General features: G+C 44.4%; 2 protein-coding genes across 4 annotated transcripts in view; both read right to left on the bottom strand.

Annotated features, from left to right (window-relative positions):
* ACAP2 (ArfGAP with coiled-coil, ankyrin repeat and PH domains 2) overlaps positions 1–2,795 on the bottom strand; it is a 63,465-nt gene extending 60,670 nt beyond the window's left edge. For both annotated transcript variants that reach the window (XM_054283058.1, XM_054283059.1), the window contains exon 1: positions 2,678–2,795. In XM_054283058.1, coding sequence (XP_054139033.1) covers positions 2,678–2,730 — 53 coding nt within the window. In that variant the 5' untranslated portion in view covers positions 2,731–2,795. The remainder of the gene's footprint in view (positions 1–2,677) is intronic.
* Positions 2,796–6,845: 4,050 nt separating this feature from the next.
* On the bottom strand, positions 6,846–19,541 carry PPP1R2 (protein phosphatase 1 regulatory inhibitor subunit 2). 2 transcript variants are annotated; one of them, XM_054282703.1, is made up of 7 exons: positions 19,361–19,541; positions 14,751–14,858; positions 14,251–14,328; positions 13,842–13,945; positions 12,516–12,695; positions 9,564–9,614; positions 6,846–8,294 (listed from the first exon to the last, which is right to left on the bottom strand). In XM_054282703.1, the coding sequence occupies exons 1-6, from the start codon at positions 19,504–19,506 to the stop codon at positions 9,610–9,612; spliced, it is 621 nt and encodes a 206-aa protein (XP_054138678.1). In that variant the 5' UTR covers positions 19,507–19,541; the 3' UTR covers positions 6,846–8,294; positions 9,564–9,609. The 2 variants fall into 2 exon arrangements, with proteins under 2 accessions (XP_054138678.1, XP_054138677.1); XM_054282702.1 differs by lacking the exon at positions 9,564–9,614.
* Positions 19,542–20,144: the final 603 nt, after the last annotated feature.

The raw sequence follows: 20,144 nt of genomic DNA, 5'->3' as shown, positions 1-20,144 counted from the left end.
ACAATAAGCCATTACTGTTTCAGGTTTTGTAATTCAGAGATTTCTTTATCATCTGCTGGAGAGTGAAAAAAAAAACTGGTATGCCTTGCTATGAAATAACTCATCATACTTCTGATGTGAGTCTTTATAGCCATTATTATCTCATCACATATCAGCACCTCAACAGCTACAAACCACCATCCCTCCACAAGCACTTGAAGCAAGGAAACAGACCTCAGGTGTTGTGATTTGGGGCCCAATTAAATCTCAAAGCCAAGAAATACCAATATGAACTTCACAAGAAATAGATAAGCAAGGAAAGCCATGTGGCTGAAGCTGCCTGTGGTAGCATGTTTTGAAAGATTCAAATAGTTCCCCATGAAAACAGGGATTCAGTGACTCAGGAACTCTGATTCACCCGTGCCCTCCCAGTTATCACCACAACCATAAGAAAGTAACCTGTGACATTTCTATTCATTACATACCTCCCCACAGTTTTATTCAACAGCTCTGACAGGGATACTGACAGGAAGGACAGAGGCTACACCCTCCTGCTCAGCAAGGTCAGGAGAGAGCTGCAGCTCAGCTTGGCTACAAGAACACAGAGCAAGAAGCTGCTTTATGTCCACACCACCCCCTGCAAGAACACAGGACTCTGTCATGACCTTGCTCTACATTAGTGTCTCAATCAGCCCTCAATAAAACCACTGCAGTAACCTTCATTCAGAAGGTTTATACACTTTGGGTTGGGTAATTTATATGAATATTAAGAATAACCAAAATTATAACAGCAAATATTGATGACTAATAATGAAAGACATGGAACTTTTTCAGAAATACTACAGGAATTCTGCCTAGCAATTTTAACCATTTCCTATCAGTTAAAGGTCGGAAGGATGTTTTGATGGCATACACCATAAGGTTTTCTGCAATTTATTCAAAGGTAGTAGTATCAGACTGGGAAAAAGACCATGAGGTACTAGAAGACCCTAACAAGGGATTTTCTCCAGATTCTTTTCCTTGAAGGAAAGGAATCAAGAGGGGCAAAAGGAAAATGCTACAAAGTGAATTCAAATGAACTAGTATGACTTACCTTGAAGAAACAGCAGCACACTCCTGCTCACGAATTTTAGTCATAACTTCTTGTTTGCTCGAGTGTATTTAGTACTTTAGCAGGTAAGAGTAACTAAAATAATGCAACTACTGATATAGTTCTGTGGTTAAATTATGCCAATCTACAACTGCATTGCCACCAAATGGGATGGACCAACACTACATACAGTTGTCTCTGAATTTATATACACTAGCAAGCACGTCCAGCTCAGGACAAAGGTTTGTGAAACAGCTAAGCCAATGTAAAAGTTACCTGCTGCCCTAAGGGAGGTCTCACTCTCCACTGCTTTCCTCCAGCCTTGCTCCTGGCAGTGAAGTTTCCTCTCTCTACTCCCCATAAGCTTTAGTAGGTTTCACACCCACTGAGAGGCTGACACAACTCACTAACCTGGCAGAGAACCATCCAGCCTCCTCTGCCAGGGCAGCCGGCTCACTGAAGGATCCAACAACACACGTCACAGCCACCCAAAACCCGTGGGAGAAGCAGCCAGTGACAAACTGGCAGCAGAGGCAGGAGCAAAGGAGGGAAGAACAGGAACTCCAACTTCTGCCAAGGGTAAGCCATTCAACCAACCTTCCTTCTCCAACTTCCTCTACATCCCAGATACCACAGGATTGCTAAAGCTGATACAAAGAGGAGGCGTGAACATCCAGAGAGCAGAGGAAGAGCAGCACTACTTCCCTCAACATTCAGAGCTCACCATAGAGCCACGGGCGCTTGAGATATGAGCTCGGTGTGGGACAGGACGGGCACAGCAGTGACACATCACGTCATGGAGCTGTTTGTGTCTCCAGCATCTAGCAGGGTAATACCAGGCACAGAAACTGGGTGAATGTAGGCACACACCAGCCACACATCCCAAAGAGAGGCACAACTGTGTTGATTAGATACAACGGTGTAAAATACATATATGGAACGGGTAAAAACATAAGGGAAGACTGAGGGAAATGTTGCCTGACATAAGCAGAAATAACCCTACAGCAATGATAGACAACTGGTCGCTCGACTGGGGAAAAACAAAGGAGTGCGTGCCTTGTTCTGACAACAGGAAGTAAGACGATACTGAGCTTGTTTGCTACTGGCACCCCAACAGTGGCCACACCGAACCCGGACCACGGAACAGAGGCAGGCAGGAGACGCTGGGAACTGAAGCGTGAGCACAACTCGGAAGAACCGAGGAGAGACCACCACAGAGTTCACCCTCCTGAGCCCGAGTCTCAGCTGACATTGCTCGGCTGAGCAGCATTGCCTGCACCGCCACCATTCACCCCCATCTCGTCCAAGGCGTGACCCCAGCAGTGCTCAGTGCTCACGGCGCTGCCTCCGCAGGAGCCCAGCCCGCACATTTCCCACCCAGCCCCGCTTCCCTGCACTTCCCACACCGCCCTCCCCTTCCTCCTCAGAGCCCCCACCTCACGGCAGCACGCACACAGCCCCTGCCCGCCCCTCCACTGAGGGCCGGCTGCCCGCAGCTCGTCACACCTGTCACCCCCAGCGCCCGCACAGCCCGGCCCGCCTCGCACACACCCGGCCCCGCTTCCTGTCCCCCGGCACGACCCCGGCCCGGCCCTTTCTCGGCGGCACCTGAAGCGCGGCGAGTCCTTCAGGCACTCCTCGAAGTCCACGGTCACCTTCATGGTGGCGGGGCGCGCCGCTGCCTCCGCTGCTGCGGCTGCTGGCGGTGGTGGCGCGGCGAACCCGGGGCGAGGCGAGACCGGGCCAGGGCCGGCGGGCGGGGCGGGACGGGGGCGGTGCTCGGGGTGGGGGCGGCGGCCGGAGCGCCCTGTGCCCGCCCCGCCCGGGCGCGACTGACGGCCCGGGCAGCCAGCAGCGACCGCCCGCGAGAGCGGGGGGCGCGCCGGCCAATCACGACGCGAGAGGGGAGGGCTCAGTAGGCAGAGCGCCCAATAAGCGTGGCCGCTCGGAAGATGCAGCCAACCGCCGGCACCGCAGCGATTGCTCCCGCCCCAGCGAGCTCAGAGTGACAGCCGGGGCCGCCAATGGGCAAGCGGCCGCTCCAATCGGCAGCTCCATCGCCGCGGCTGCCCGGATCGCTGCGGCCACAGCCCGGCCCGGCGTTCGCCGCCGTGACGCTGCCTGGGGCGGGGCGGGCCGGGCCGGGTGGCGGCGGGCCCCGCTCAGCCCGGTACCTGCTTGGTGGTTTCAAATTACAGCTCCTCAGTGAACGCGGGATGTCCCCCTCGGGGCTGAGACACGCGCGGGAAGGCCCGGGCGGGCCCCGAGCAGTTGTACCGGGTGGAGAGCGGCCTCTTCCGTCAGGCGGCTCCGCCCTCAGCCCGGGTCAGCGAGCCCGCGCCGTGCAGGGGGCGGCGGGACGGGCCCGGGTCCTGCTGAGGGTGCCACCAGCGGGGAGAGACAGCCAGCCCCGGTGCTCTCCGTGTGATTCACTCCTAGATAGAGGAAATAACTGGTGCGGGAGACTCAAAGGAGTCTTGGAAGGAGAAACGCAAACCGCAGGTTTTCCTGTCAACGACTATCAAGCGTGCATGCTTGGGTTTCTTACCGAACCTTTGTCCGAGAATACTTTTTGAACTAGAGCAGATCATATTTTGAAGTAGAGTGAGCAGGATCATGTTGCAGTCTCCAGTTTGCAGTGAAGAACAGCAGAACATTGTAGATTTCTGTTCGTTTAAGAGATTACAGAAAAATATCTTTAACTACTTAGGTGCTGCTTAATGTTCCCAGATGTAAAACTGACAGGAGCACCACCCAGCCCCACTCCTCCTCAAAAGAAGCAACAGAGAAGTAGAAGTTGCTGTCAAAGATGAAGCAGTCCCAGGCTCCATCCTGCAGTCACAGGGACTCTGCTGAGAAGCTGCCAGAAGTGGAGGATGTTCACTCTTGCCTCCTCCCGGAGCTTGAGGAGCTGCCATACCTGCTTCCAGCGAGTCCCCAACCCCCTGCAGCTTTCACACCCCAGCATCTGCACGTTTCACCTCTTGTTTTATCTCTTGTTTTTTCATATTCTTCCCATTCTCTCTCCCCCACTTTCAGTGCTACAATGAAAAACAGTCAACATGGAAGGAGGGAAACATAACTTCTTTAAGGTGTCCTTTCACAGAAGCAGAGGGACACTTGTTGGTTCAGTCAGTTGTGATTTAGAATGTCAGGGGGTTTTCTTCCTAAGACTGTGAAATGTCAGAACCAAACTACAAGTTACACAGATGTACAACTGTATATTTTTGTGAGCTGTCCCTCACCAAAACTAGCCAAACTACCACTATTTTGATTAGGCATTCAAGTCACACCCACTCAGGAAAAGCAGCATGTTAATATTTGTATCACTGAGGCTGCATTTATGTTGTGAAATTTACTTTGCAACTGAAGTATGCAATTGAAAAGAGCCCAGTTCTGTTTTGAGGAAGAGTTTTACTTCCTAAGTAGCTGCTGTTAGTCATGTTCCATTACTCCATGCCAGTGAGTGATGACTCAGTGTTGACCATGAAGAGACAGATCAGTTGTGCTTAAATACTAAAACACACAAAGAAAAACACCTTGAAAAATGCAACCTTTTCTGTGTTACTATCTCAAGTTCATTACTTGGTTACCAGATCTACCCTCAGGTCTAGGCAAGATTCAGCAAATCTGAACTGTGTGAGCAAACCAATATACATCAAAGTTACAATAAATGACAGTCATGAGGAAATTACAATATTGGTTTAAGAATTTATCTGTGAACACACCTGCAAATTTTAGTTGCCAGTTTCTTCTGAAGAGCTCCAAGAAGCCAAACATTAGATTAGTATTAGTGTGATAAGGTAGTAATGAAAACAATGGTTTTATTTATGTTGTGACACTTAACACTGGTTTCAAACAAAATAATTACATTGGTGAGGTGGCATCATAATACCACAAAAAAGCATGTTACAGAAACAAAGAGTTCTGGTAAGATGTACAAGTTTCACATGAGACAGTGAGCTGTGGAAAAAGTATCTGCAGTTTCCATGAATTGTACAAGTTGGTGGGAAAGAAACTATGGACAGAAAACATAAAATCTATACACATGAGTTAAGGCTCTTATTTGTAAGTGATCTTCCTAATGGAAGCATATTGAAAATGCTTTCTCTAAACAGGATACAGCTTGAGGACTTAAACCTGTGCAAGAAGATTCACAATGATGGTGCTGTGGAGCTCACTGTCCATATAAGGAAGCGCTGTGTTTGTTTCCTCTTTACACCACTCTGTATTGTACACATGAGCATTTACCATGTGCACCTAAAGATGTGCAGGCAAGCTAAGTCCTCATCAAATGCAAAAAGAGAAAACACATTTCTTCTCTCGTCCCCATTCAGCAGGGAGCTCTAGCTGGTATTTCTCAAGCAGAGGGAAATCAGACATCCCTTTGTAAAAAACGCTATATGGAGTTTCTGGAGCTACTGCAAAGTAAAACTTACCTGATTTAGCTTTTAAAATGCATCAAAGTGTAAGCACAGAAAACCAAGTAAACCAGCCTTTCAGTTAGAAGCAGTGTCAAGGACATTGGGTTGCACTTCTGCTGAGGAAGATAAAGAAGCACCGTGAACAGAATTTCTGCGAGCACTGAGGAAAATGCAGAGAATAAAGCCTTTAAAAAACCCCAAACTAAATTAAGTTTCAAAGTAGCATCAGACTTGGAATTTAGGTGCTTAGGCACAGAAAAAGGGAGATCAACCAAGCAGCTCAAAATCACCTGAGTGATGAAGGGACTATACATTATGTGGTTCATTTAAAACCATCTTCATGCATTTTTGTACTTCCCTGAAAACTACATACTAATTTCATTTAGGATTTTGGAAGCCATTACAGGAAAGGTCTTTACTGGAAGTAAGCAAAGTGTTTGTTAAACAAAATGCTTTCTAGACCTTGTAAGGTACAAAGAAGCCCTGGTGAGCACCAAATGGCCTTGGACACAAGAAAGTGGGGGCTTAAGGAGGGCAGGACATTAGCTTGGGTAAGAGCTACCTTAACTGCAGGTGTGAAGTACCTGTGGGTACTCAGCACAAAGCACAAGTGATCTGCTCCAAGCTCCCAGAGCACACTGCTGATACCAGAGCACACCGCTGTCACCTGCACACACTGCTGTCACCTGCACACACTGCTGTCACCTGCACACACTGCTCACCGTGTCCGTGCTCAGTGTGACAGCCACCCAGCTTTGCTGAGCACTGCCGTGCTCTCAGCAGGATTTCAGTGCCAGGCCAGCAGCTGCTCAGCCTGAAACAGAGCTCAATGCACACACATCAACACTCTGAACACTGCAAGCTGGTTTATAAAAGGTACAAACCTAAAGTTTTGAAATCCTATTCTTAGGAGCCAAATTGAAAGCTTCAGTAAGTGACTTGACGAGTCAGAAGTATCTAAATGCTTACCCTTTGCTCCTGTTTACTCTATGCAAGTGACCACATTTGATACAAGAAGAAATAGCACTCTGCATGTTGAAAAACTAGCATCACCACACTGGCCAGAATCAAGAGTTCAACTCTTTCTTGTGAAAAGACCCTATTAATCTCAATTCAAGAAGTTAAAAGATTAACTAACCCAAAACTGACTACCCTGTCACCTACTAAGGAGAGGAGATTATTGGGAAAGGCACACTACAAAACACAGTTAGCACAACTCACAGGTATCTTTGGCAGTGAATCCAGTCTAATGAATCATTCCTGTAAAAATCTTTCAAAGGAGAGCATCCTATTGCCTTATTCACTCTCAATTTCTCTGGGACTCCAGGAAAGCTCACACTTGAGAATGCATGTAACTGTAAAATAACTTTCATTCCTTTATTCAAACTTCACATATACAGTGGAGAAAAAGACATTTTAAAATAGATCCATATAATTATATGGATTTTTGCAACATATCAAATTCAGATCAAAATTAAGATATACACTGTATTTCATAACCAAGCTAAAGCTTAAGTGTGTACTTTGTTTGTGTAATAAAACCCAGGAACTACTCTGAATACTGGAACATTCACCAGTCAAATTCCACCCAGTGGGAAGTTTTTACAGCAATCTGGAGGCGCAGAATCCCTCTTTACAGCTATACAACCACACTGTAAACAAGTATTTGAATTAGGCAGTTTCCCTTCTAGCTTCCAAAAAGCCTTCATTTTACAAAAGCAGTTGCTGTAAGTTGCAATGGACACAGGAAGATTTAGACCAGTGGTTTTCAGTATGGAAGTTGCCAACCCCAAAAGAGTAGATCAACAGCAGTTATCTTTAATAAAGAACAGCCAGAGCCTAAGCTCAGCACATCTTCAGTCCTGATGTGTATTTCCTCGTGGCTGGGTGTTTTTCCTCAGGTGCTAACAGCACAAACACTGTTCATGCAACTGGAAAGAACCAAACGTTTGAAACAAGAGCCAGAAGAGTAACAGTGGATGTGATTTTAAGAGAAAAGCTGGAGGGAACTTGCACGTTCTCACAATAAGCCAGAGAGAGCTCCACAAAAGAACCAGTCCTGATGGAAGAGGTTATGACAGTTAAATGCAAAGTTCAAGTTAGCCATTTCCAGTGTACAAACACTCCCTCCACTAGATGTTAGTACTGCTTTAGTCAGAAACTAACGACCGATTGCAAACACCGCTCTTAAGAAATAACACAGCTCTTGTTCTAAAGACTGGGAAAGTGCAGGCAAAAAAAGTACTGAAATCTAGATTAACAGGTCAACGCTTTACCAAAAAAAAAGTTGTAGGACTTGAATAATCCCTTTTTAAACTGCTTAACACATCTGATAAATAGCTTACATGTCAATCTGATAGACGCTGTACCGTTTGGCTCTTGAATCCCAAAACTTTCCATATGAGACACCACATCTAGAACACTCTCAAATAAATAGTGTAAAACCAAAGATAATGAGTGTTTCAAAGCAAGAGTAACAGTACATCACGCGAGATAATCAGCGCTATGCATACAGGGAATGCCATTCTGGTTGAACAAATTATGAAGCAGTATTCTCCATGAAATACTAGGCACAAGAATAAATCAATTAGACAGTGTTTTCTGCCTAATGGACAAGTCTAAAATTAACATTCTTGGCAATACAACATTGTAACTGATATGCTTCTTAACATTTAAGAGCCTTAATTGCAAAAATCATGAAGCGATGTTTATATTTGTGTCTTTGACAAGCAGTTACAGTTCTGGACAGATTTCTTCTATGCTGTGTGCTCCACTTTCCAGCTGGTCACGAGTAACATGTGCTGCATAAGAAAGATTACAAAAAATAGATAATTCTTCACACTGATTGAATGTTTTCACAACACACACAAATATCCTCCTGAAATCACCTTTATCTTTGAAGAAGTAATGTTTGCCAACCCATCTTAGCAATGTGTAAGCTTTTGGTTGGAGCAGTTTTCTGATGCTCATGCTCTAAAGAGAGGGCCAACACCACTGCTGAGCACACCAAGCACTGAGTGCTCAGCCCCCTGGAACTGGGAGGATTTAACTCAGGTGTTTAGAACTAACACATGAGGTTGCTGAAATACCAGCAAACATAGTACTTCCCAGGTCAAATTCAGCTCCAGATGAGGCACTTGAAATAAAAAAAACCCAAGTTGATACATGAAAGAGTACAGTTGTGTGCTTTCAGGAAGTTAACTCATGCTTTTGAGCAAAAGCACTGCAATAAATCAGAAGAAACTCCTCCTCAGTGCTGATCAAAGAAGACCTCATCGAAATGATAATATTCTTTTTAAAAAGCCATTTAGGCTTGGGCATGAGTTAGATTTGGTAACACGCTGTTTAACAAGCAAACAGCACAGTTAAGCAGCAGAGCTGATTGCTGTGTGCTCCCAGCCTTCTCACTCAATTCATCTTTAGAGTGACACTTGTCCTGGTTAAGGAAACACAACATATTCTGTATCTAGCAAAGGCCAAAGGGCACACCCAGTCAGTGACAGCTCAGCTGCTGGGTGCCATCTGAGCAGGGTTAGCAGAGCAATGCAGCTAAATGAACCAGAGAAAGAGAACAATAGTCTTACTGCTTGTCAATTGAACTGCTATAGACAACACCCTCTGCTTGATACTTTTGTGTAGCAGAAGACAGGTATGCACTGAAATCATCATCCTTACATTTACCTACATCAGGAATATTTCAGTCAGTGATTTCCAAGAGAATTTCTAAAGGGAATTTTATAGAGAGAAACAAAGGTCACTTCTGCTGGCAAAGTCTATTTATGTTATTCGCGGAGTCATAAATAGCAAGTAGCCAGAGAAGGTGAAATGCTGAAGCAAGCAAATGTAGAATCATAGACTGGTTTGGGTTAGAAGGAGCCTTATGGGACATCCAGCTCCAATCTCCCTGCCATATGCAGTCTATTACAACTTATACTTTGTTTTCCACAAAAGAGCTTGGCTGCTGGAATCCATACAAAGGGAACTTGAGGCAAGAAATAAATGATCCATCCATTAAAAACACTTGGTAGCCACAATGGAAACAGGAGCAAAAATATACAAAGAGTTCTCACCATCACTGACTGGACTGGCCATCTTCATTTCAATCAGCAAGAAATCTCAGTCTGTAACCAAGAAGTGCAACTTTTATTAGTGGACCTGGTGGTATCTGACAGGAGCCTCCTTACACCTGTCCTAAGTCTTTAGCCCGTTCTTTGAAAGCAGTGTAGAGATTAGAAGTGTACTGTTAGTTTTACTCAAATACAAACCAGACAGAATTTGAGGGTAGAATGAAACATCAGATAAGAGAAGCACAGAATCTGTAAGGGATCTTCATGGACAGAAAAAATTCCAAGTGAGAAGAGATTCTCAAATTGGCTGAAAAACAACCCAGGAGCCAGTGGAACCCCAGAGTCACAACAGACCACTAAGAAATGCCTCTTATGTCACATCTTTACCTGCAACAATCAGTACTACAGAAGTCATGTTACTCCATGGGAATAAAAGGACACTGAATGGCAGCTCTCACTCACATAGACTGACTGGCATAACAGCTGAGTGGCAGCCACAGCATCTCACAATCTCCACAACTTCCCAAGAACTCAAGTCAAATGGAAGAATTTATAAAAATGCAGCTACAATATAACATGCAGAAAACCCAGGACATTTTCATTGAAGTTAAAAGCAAGCATCAGTGCTTTTAGTCAGTTTAACAGAAGGATGCCAAAACGAGCCATTGCAAAAATCAACTCCTGTATCACCCAGTACAAGAGTAAGGAAACCCTCCCTTTTCTGCTCTAGACAAAAGCACTTTAAAATACAATTTCAAGTCAAAGAGCTCTTTGAAAGTTATCCAGGTGAATAATCTTTCCATATACTGTTCTCAGGAACATGAATAGTAATAAGATTTTGATTTCCTCTGCAAAGGAAACAGCCTAATTCTTAAATACTCAAGTGCTTAATGTAGCCAAAAGCACAGCATGACCAAAAGTACAGTGACCAAGAACCCCAAGCAGCAAGTGTTAAATCCATCTATTTGAGAAACCTTCTGTAGATCCAATTAACATTTATTAATAAGGAGATTCTTCTGTGCCCTCAGAATACAGATGAGAGCAATAAATAATGTAATCTCAAAAAAGTTGTTTCAGTAAAACTTTCACATTAACATAGCTGTGTGCTGAACATTTCTCATGCCAATGTAGGAATTTCTTAAAATGTGGGCAGTGACAGAAGACTGGTTTACTAACAGTTTTGTTCATATCCCATCATCCTTTGCCCAACTCTGTCTCATAATCCATCTGAGGGCATTCAATTCACCACCTGCTACAAAAGTAAGATCAGTACTTAACCTCAGAAGAACTGATCAAGTTCAGGGATTAAAGGCTGTGATAGCTGATATAGAGATTAGGAGATAACAAAACACGAAGGTTTAAGCAGAATGATAGAAAAGTGAAGAACTGAGGACTACATCAGCTTAATGGAAAGCATTTCTATATGCTATGGTGTAGAGGTGAACCAGTTAGTTAAGAGGTTGCTACACTGGCAGACAGTTACATTTATGGAATCTATTAGCCATGAGCAGTCTAAAATTGATAATTACCAGTTGTGGCTCTGAAGCTGGTTATGAGGAAGGTGGAATGGACTTCAACAATAGAGATGGAAAAATGCTGCAAAGGTGTGCCTTCTTTCCAGCGGCGAATGCAGCTGGGGAGCGGAGTTGCCTCTGTTTTACAGCAGAGTGCAGACAGATGGCAGCTTCAGGCCATGCAGAAGGCTCATACGGTTGGCTGCTGCAGCCCTCCTTTCCCCTGGAGAGTGAAGTTCTAGTAAATAGCCATTGTAAGGCCTGTGTTCTTTTACTGGATAGTCAGTCCAGTAATGGGTCTCAGACACATAGCCACTGACCCTTCCAGAGCAACTGTGAAGGAATTAGTCCTCCTGTAGTAAATAACAGGATGAAAAGGTGCAATCCACAGAACTTAAACACGCAACTTTGCAAATCTCCTTTTTATTGCGTGCGATTTGAATGAATTTTAGATGAGTTCCTAGTTCACATGGTTGTGAAAAGCAGAGGTGAACCAAGTTAAACCCATGCAGCATCTTCCCAAGTCTGCAGACAGGCTAATATCTCATAGCTTTGCCAACCACAGATGAACAAGGCTTACAGACTTCACTGTCACCAGTCTCATGAGCAACAGATGTGTGGTTTGTTTATGCCAAAAATTTATTCAAAGTGCTGTTACATAATAAAGAGGTGGGGAGTGACCTGTAATTATTCACCAGAATATCACCACAAAAGTCTAAGACTTTTCACCCTGAGAGAAGTTTAAAGATGCAAGAGAAGGTGTCAGTCTCTACAGCTTTATGGGTTTCCTATGAAGAGACAGCCCTGAAACAGGTTCCAGCAACAGTTCCCACTTAAACATCCCAGACCTTCTTCCAGTAGCTGCACTAAAGGCAAAGTTGAGAGTGTTATCCCATACTAGAGCAATGAGCATTTCTGCTCAAGGACAAGTCTGTACTGAAAACCTAACAGCAGTTTTACATTACAGTGTTTTTCCTCAGGAAGATAAATACAGTCCTCTCAACAGGGAGGAAACACTGATGGTAATCTCCCATTGCTGGCTACAGGATGGATTAGGAGCAGAATAGGAAATGACCCACAACAAAAAGCCAGGCTCTACCATGTGGTCATTAAAGTGTTCAGTACAAGACAGCTCCTCATTTAAAAAGGATGCTGGCAACTTCACTACCCAAAGTCAGCTACATTGGGAAAATGGTAAGAAGCAGAAATGTTTTGTTTTCTCTTATGCCACAACAAACAAAAGCCTACATGTTGTTTATCAACACTGAGTTTTTGTTCCATGCTACAAATCTCCCTATCAAGACAGAGTGCAACCTTACTCATGGAGTGTTACATAGACACTGTAGTCCTTCCAGTCATCTCACACCTGAGTATATTCATTTCCAACAGCTCAAAGGGCCACCAGGACTTACAGGTGCTTTTTAACTGACCAGTGCCTCACCGTGTTCGGTAGCTTCTGTGTTCATTGTTTCTACATCTGCAGCATCACGCATCTCTTCATCCTCATCATCTTCCTCTTCTTCACCATGTAGTTCTTTTGCAATCAGCTGCCTTGCCAGTTTGATGTTTCTTCCTTCATTGTAGTGCATTTTTCTCTTCATTTCAAACTGTTTCTTTTTCTCTGTGGGCAAACAAATGGAAATAGTCGTTCCTTCCCTTAAAAAAAAAAATTAACATATCTTCTTCAAAGATGAATTTACTGAATAAAAATTGTCTTCAAGCAGTGGAGTGTTCTTTTAAAATGAGTCTGACTTACAAAAAGGATAGTAACTGGAATCTCAGAAGCACTTTTCTAAGAACCTGTTTGCAACTAAGAGCAAGTCTGAACCACGAGAAGCATCTGGTAGAAGACACAAAACTCTAAAGTTTCACAAGCCTTGTTTCTAAGTAAACTCAAGGACAAACTGAGACATGCTGCTGGGATAGAAGATGAACTTTTGCAGATGTGTGGCTTGACTCCTGGCTAGCCACCAAAGGTCAGTCATGAGAGATTTATTTACCACATGTAGAAGAAAATATTTTCCACTTTCCCCATGGCCTGAAGCCAGCTCTGCTCCATATATTAAACATCAGCATATCCAGCAGTAATGCATTATAATTCAAGTAAATTTTGCTTACTGCCAGCCCCAATGCTTTGCTCTTTTCCTTCCTTTAGTATAGCAAGGTTTCACACTCAAAGTTAAGGCCAGGAAATTTGAGAAGCACCAGGTAGACAATACAAGCCTGAAACCTTAGAAGTATTGTTGTTTCACTGTTCCCTGAAAATATTGTAGGTCCAAGTTAACATGAAACAACATCTCTGTTAAAGATGCTATTTGCTGTGGAATAACTGTAGGCTTCCTATTGCATCCAGTTGCTTTGAGAACAACAGAAATATCATCTGTACATTTGCAAGCAATTAGCAACATTTTATTTGTAGTCGTACTCATTGAATTACATCTACCTGAAATATGTTCAATTTAGGAACTATTCCTTCAGCCCCAAACCAGAATTTCTTACTTGAAGTGTCTTAGTAGGAATTCCCATACCTTAAGCTTGTATACAGGGAGGCAACCAACAACAGCAAATTCCTGTTTATATGTAGATCCCAAACCAAACATTCCAACTAGAGACAAGCAGCTATTTGTTCAAACACTTTTTATTTCTATTTTCAAATCACAACATTTTTCTGATAGTACTTCTTCTTTGCAAATATTTCTTACAGAAAACCTGAAACTATTTGTCGGAAAAGAGTCTAAACAAAAGAAAGAAAACAACTTATGCCTACCCCGTTCTTCAGGTGTTAATTCTTCATCCTCATCCTCCTCCTCACTGCTTTCTTCTTGCCTTGCTATAATCTTGGGTCCTCTACCTTCAGCTGCAGCTGCCAGTCTACATAAATCATGCAATACAAAATGCTGAAACAGCAAGTTTTTCACTATTTAAAATACATGACATTTCAGAATATTCATACAAACAGCTTTGTTCATTATTTTTGCCATATTTATATGCAGTAACAATGTGCAAGAGGTTTGAATTACCAGCAGCACTATCAAGCACTGAAAACCACTTAATTTGACAATAGCAAAAATGCAGCTTCTAGAGAAACCAGCAACAGCTTTCCATAAAGAAAATCTACCCCAGGAAAGAGCACATTATCTTCACATCCAGTCAGTTTTTGTTATTACAATACTTACTTTTTACTCAACACATCTGCTCTTAAGGGCTCACATTCTGAATCACTCACTGGATCCTCATCATCTTCTCCTGTCATGCTTGGGGGGCAAACAAAAGCAGCCTCTTTTAGTAATTTGCTCGACTTTGTAGCTTGCTCAAGAAAACAGTCAAAACCTTACAACACTTAATTAAAAGACTCCTTTAATGCTTTAAAAGCTTTCCAAATCAACTTTAAATACCGATATGATATTATATTCTAGTGCTGAAAAAAAATCAATAGAAGTCAGACTTATTTATTCCATTCAAAGGCTAAAGCCTGCTAGAACAAACCTTCTAAACTTTGTCCTTCATACTTTGTCCTTTCAGACTGTTCTCCTTCTTTAGAAGCTTTGTAGATCTGAGTATGTTGCAAACACCCAGCTGGCCTGCACAGTAATACTGCATCAGCCACAAAGTAAATTTTGCTCTAAACCCACAGTTCCAGCTGGCAGCACACAGACCCACACTTTAACAAGCATACCTGTGGTAAGGAGTACTTGGCTCATCGATCTTCATCAAGCCATAATCTTTGCCTGCAGGGTGGTACGTAGCTATGATGTTCATTTCATCCCACTTCTGGGACTTTTTACTGAAATAAGAAAAGAAAATTGAATTTTCATATATTCTAAGAGAATTAGTTCTGCTTTACCAGATAAGTAATGTTTAAAACACTGTCTGATCTCTACTACATACTAAGCACAAAAAATATTGTTATGACACACAGACATGTTCAAAGTGTGACTATTAAATGGTGCTCTGTACATACTTAAGTCATAACAAATTATCAGTGCAACCTAATTTCCCTAACGAGTCACAATAGCTAAACAAACTCAATTATCTATAAACATATTCTTATTCATATAATTCAGAGACTCCTGGTCTTGTTTAATGACCATCTTGTGAACTGTTTGATTTTACTTGTAAAAAGAGAATTCTTCTCCCTATTACAGCCCACAAGACTTGAGCAGAACCCAATACCTTTCAGTTCACCTCTGCTGAAGAAACTGGAATGATTACTAGCAAAACTGTTACATAAACAATAGCAAGCAACAAATCCCCTCCTGCAGTGAAATAAGCAGCATAGAACAAGCTGGTTATTAATACTGCTTTTGTCATCCTAAATTGGAATAATAAGCCAAGTGATTCACTGCTATAATTAAGCCGAGGGAGTTTCACATTTTATACAGACAGGCACCAGGGATGCTACATTATCTAGAATTTTCTTAGTCAACCAGAAAATGTATCATTTTATGTATATTTGAAGAAACTAAATCTCACCCACACTGACTGCTCACTGACAAAATATATAAGCCACAAGAAAAGCAATTGCATTGTGGCCAGAGAAAGAGCCATCTCTCCACTGATCTAAAAGCCACAAAAAATGTTTAATCAACACAAACCACCATGTTCCACATTTTCTCTAAAAAGGTTATTGCAAACTTCATATAAGGTAGTCTTTCCCTTAGGTTAAGCCAATAAATTTCATTTCAGGATAATACAAAAATTTGACTAATTCATATATTCTTGTTGTGAATTATTAGTTAAGGAAACATTACAGGACTTTGTGGGTTTTGTGGGTGTTTTTGTTTGGTTTGGGGTGGTTGTTGTTTGGGTTTTTGGTGGGGTGAGAGGGGGCAGTTGGCTGGAAGACTTTCACTTTACTCCTCTGTTCAAACACAGACCGCTCCAATAACAGATCTGAAAGATATATTCAGTCTCAGTAACACAAGTGCTCTTAGGCAGAATAATACCTGTAAAACAAACTTGATAAAGCAAGATTCCAAGCACAAACTACATTCTCCATTTACAGTGTTATCACTGCATAATACAATGTGGATGGAAAAACTAAAGAGAAAAAAAACAGATGTGGGGGTTGATGCTGAATCCTACATGCCACAGGCTTACACTCCAGAAATTAATACAAACTGAATGATCTTAATCCCCCCAGCACACAGTAGCCAGTGCCAAGGTCTCATGTTTGAGGCTTCAGGACCATTGAATCGTTTTGTGCAAACACAAGGGCTGCAGCATAAGCGGCCAACACGTGAGTCAGCCGCGGCCCTGGCGGGGCGGGGAGTCATGAGCTTCGTGGTGACAAAGCAGGAGCGCCGCTCCGGGAACGCCACTCATTCTAAACTCTCTGCTTAGGAGTCGAAAAATCCCCAGCTTACCCAGTTTAACACAGCCTAAAGTTCCTCCGTGACCCACACAAGATGCTCCCTGTGGTGCACAGTGAGGAATTTTACCAGCCAGAGCACTTAGACAATGGCACATGGGTACACAGCGGCTGTGAAGAGACAGAGCGGAGCTGACAAGGAAACACAACAGATGGAGACATTCCCTTCTCGTGCCTCGGCTTCACTTGCCCAGAGCACATCAAGGTTTACAGCCCAGGCTCCCAACTCCACCTAATAATAAGCCTGGCAATCTTGGAACAATCCCTTTGGCATGCACTGTGCTGGAAATCAGACAGCCCACACCGAGCAAGTCAGTGAGTCATAAATAAAAGACTGAACAAGTTTTTAGTGGCTCAGTTTTTCACACTTATTTTTTAAACTCAGATTCCAACACTAAAAGCCTTGGCTGTGGAACACCTCCCAAAGCACAACCTGAAGTTCACCTAGGGGGGAAAAAAGCCATTAGTGGCAAAGAGACAAACATATCATTTCACCCCTGCTTGTAAAAAGCCCTCACACGAGAATGACTAAGTGCTCTGAAAACCCACACCTCCCCTGTTTGTTTCTAATTTTGCATGCTTAGGCATGTCTGCACAGCACAACACTAATGACATGGCTTAGGACCATCACAGCAAAATGCATCCTGACACTCCTTCTGACACAGAAATAGGAAATCTAATCTTCCTTAGGAAAATGAGATTTGAAAAACCTCATAAGTGCTCATTTGTATGTTCTCACATCTTTAAAAATATACAATAACTTCATTTGACATCACACCAGGACAGGCAAGAGGTTGCAGCAGCGGTAACAGCCGAGGAACACCTCTCACAGCTCCCTTGTTCCTGCCATAGCAGCCTCACCTCTTCCAACACAGCTGCTTGTGCACACACACACTTCCCTAATCCCTTTGTAAAATATCACATCTGCTCACCCACAGGCTCTTACAGGGGTCTGAAGGCAGAAAATACTGTAAAATACTGTAAAATACTGTACCCCAGTGTCTATGGCAAGAGCACATATGCCATTAAACCACGATCTCAGCTCTTGCGATGCAGTTCCAGTGATGTCCCACTTTCTCAAGCTTCATTCTTGCATCACATTTTCATTAGGGAAATTTTCCAAACAATGTTACCATCACTAACAGCAGCACAAGGTCAGTAATGATGCAAGAACATGAGAGCTCTGAACATCGTGCTGTAAAAGATGATAGCTGACACAATGAGCTCTTTCATCTACAGATATTTTTAAAGATCTTCAGACCCGAATTTCAATATTAGAAATAAGCAGAAGAACTAAGAAAACAGATACCTGAATTTATTAACTAATCTTCAATCTCAAAGGAAAATCACAACTGTACTACTTATCATTCTTCTAAAACAAAAATTGTTTAGCTAAAATCACAAACAACACTGATATATTGAGACATTGCCAACCAAAAATAATACCTGCACAGAAACCAGCTTTATAAACCCTGTACTGATCTTTCCAGGAAATTTTCTAATGCAGCCTGCCAGGTTTAGCCAATATCTTTCAACTTGCAAGGCAATTTCAGAATTAATCTGACTTTACTGGCTCATGTTGGTAAACAGGAAATAGAAGCTGGACTCTAGCCCACTGCTTCTCAAGAAATTACTGTGTGCAATAACCAATACACCATACACTCATCAGTTCATACTCCAATTTCTACTCATTTTTCAAGATGGTACAAAAGAAACTGCAGAAAATTAAACACAGGCTACCAACAGCCAATTGTAATTTATGTCTGGTGTGGTGCTACACACATCAAGCTACAGATCAGAACTAAAGAAAAGGAAAAGAAAAAATCACATTTGTGTAACGTATTGCTACTTACACTCACCTGTTTCAACAACATAATCTCATTCATTCAGTTGAAATTTTTCTTTGGAAAGCAGGAGCAGCTAACACAAGCAACACTGCAACCCAAAAGCTCTTCTTTCTTATCTTGCCAACTTTGGACTACATTCATGACTTAACTAGGCAAAGATGAAAGGAGTACTACCATAATAATAAAAAACTGACCAGCATGACCATTTTATTTTATAATTACTTCTTTCCTTGCTATACTGAATAAGGTGCCGAAAAATGAAAACTGTCCAAAGCAAATTTGTAAACACTGAGTTCAGGTCAAACCTTGCTCCTCAAAACTTGATGGGGAATCGGAGCAACGGCAGGCAGCACATGCTGGGTGCATCAGGAAAAGTGCAGGATTCTTAAACAGCAAGGACAGCTGAAGACCACTGCTGGCATACCTGGACTAACTAGGCATGTTACAATTAAAGCAAGATTTCGTGTAATTCAAATAACAAACCACAAGGCTGTGCACATTCTCAAGTGTGAGATTTTTACGGATGGCTCCTGCCCAGCCGAGAATACATCTTGATGATGTTTCAGCCCAGGAGAGGTCCCCTCTCCAGAGACATGCTTTTGATTACAAGAAATGAGCTGCCTATGAGAAGGCTGAGAATAAATCAAGCGCATTTCCCAAACTGTGAACCATCCTCGCCGCATCGGTAAAACCCTTTGTGAGCGGCCACACTTAGCAGGTGACATCCGCTCCTCGGCAGGAGCCACGGCGACATGCGGGCAGCGCTCCCCGCCTCCGCTCAGGTGCACACCCGGCATCCCGGGGCTCCCAGGGGAGCTCCGGCCCGGCGGGAGCTGCCGCTGCCGGACCCGCACCGCGGAGCGGAGCCGAGCTCCGGGCCCGCCGCCGCACGGGGGGCACGGCACGGACCCCCGCCCCGCCCGCGCAGCATCCCCGGGCACGGGGCACAGCAGCAGCCCCGGCTGGAGACGCCGCCCGGCTGACCCCGCTCCGCGGGCCCCCCGGAGGAGCGGGACGGCCGGAGGAGGCCCTGCGGGGACCCGCCGCCCGCCACCACCGGGGCCTCACCCTTGCTCGTCCTCCTCGCAGGCCTGGCTGGGCTGTCGCGCCCCCACGGCCGCTCCCGACGTAGCCTTGCTGCCGCTCTTCTTCAGGATGCCCTTGATGGGCCCCCGCCGCGTCGCCGAGGCGTCCGGTACCGACGGCTCCTCCATGGCCGCGCCGCCCGCCCGGTTCCGCCGCCGCCGCCGCCGCCACCGCCCCGGCCAGGCCCGCCCCGCGCCGGCGCCTCAGCCCGCGCGCCTGCGCCCCCTGGCGGCCGGCGGACCGACAGCGCCCCCTGCTGCCGTGAGGTGGCGCGACCGCGAGGGGGCGCTCTGCGTGCGCGGGGAGCACGGGCAGGGACACGGGGATGGAAGGACACACGGACACAGGGACAGACGGACACGGAGATCGAGGGACACACGGACAGAGGGAGACACGGACACGGAGATAGAGGGACACACGGACAGAGGGAGACACGGACAGAGGGACACACGGACACGGACAGGAGACACGGACACTGGGATAGAGGGACACACGGACACGGCACGGACACGGAGACACAGGCACAGAGATACAGGGACACACAGGCACACGGACACAGAATCACGGAATCGGTCAGGTCAGAAGGGGTCACATTGCACAGGATTGTGTCCAGGTTGTTCTTGAATGTGTCCAGTGATGGAAACTTCACAGCCTCTCTGGGCAATCTGTCCTAGTGCTCCATTACCTGCACAGTAAAGAAGTTCTTCCTCATATTCAGGTGACATTTCCTGTGCATCACTTGCTGCCTATTGCCTCTCATCCTAGT

This window comes from Melozone crissalis, unplaced genomic scaffold (assembly GCF_028551555.1).
Source record: "Melozone crissalis strain CALT ecotype California unplaced genomic scaffold, PUWL_Pcris_2 ptg000034l_1, whole genome shotgun sequence".
Classification (NCBI taxonomy): domain Eukaryota; kingdom Metazoa; phylum Chordata; class Aves; order Passeriformes; family Passerellidae; genus Melozone; species Melozone crissalis.
The sequence above is the reverse complement of the archived record's forward strand: the minus strand, read 5'-3'. Positions and strand labels throughout refer to the sequence as shown.

What these genes read in the sequence shown, in the direction of transcription:
- PPP1R2 (XM_054282702.1), bottom strand. Translation starts at nt 19,506, where the DNA reads ATGGAGGAGCCGTCGGTACCGGACGCCTCGGCGACGCGGCGGGGGCCC. An exon ending in GCAGATGTGTTGAGTAAAAA is followed by an intron (nt 13,946 to 14,250) that starts GTAAGTATTGTA and finishes TGATTTATGTAG; the next exon opens with ACTGGCAGCTGCAGCTGAAG. An exon ending in ATTAACACCTGAAGAACGGG is followed by an intron (nt 12,696 to 13,841) that starts GTAGGCATAAGT and finishes GTTTGCCCACAG; the next exon opens with AGAAAAAGAAACAGTTTGAA.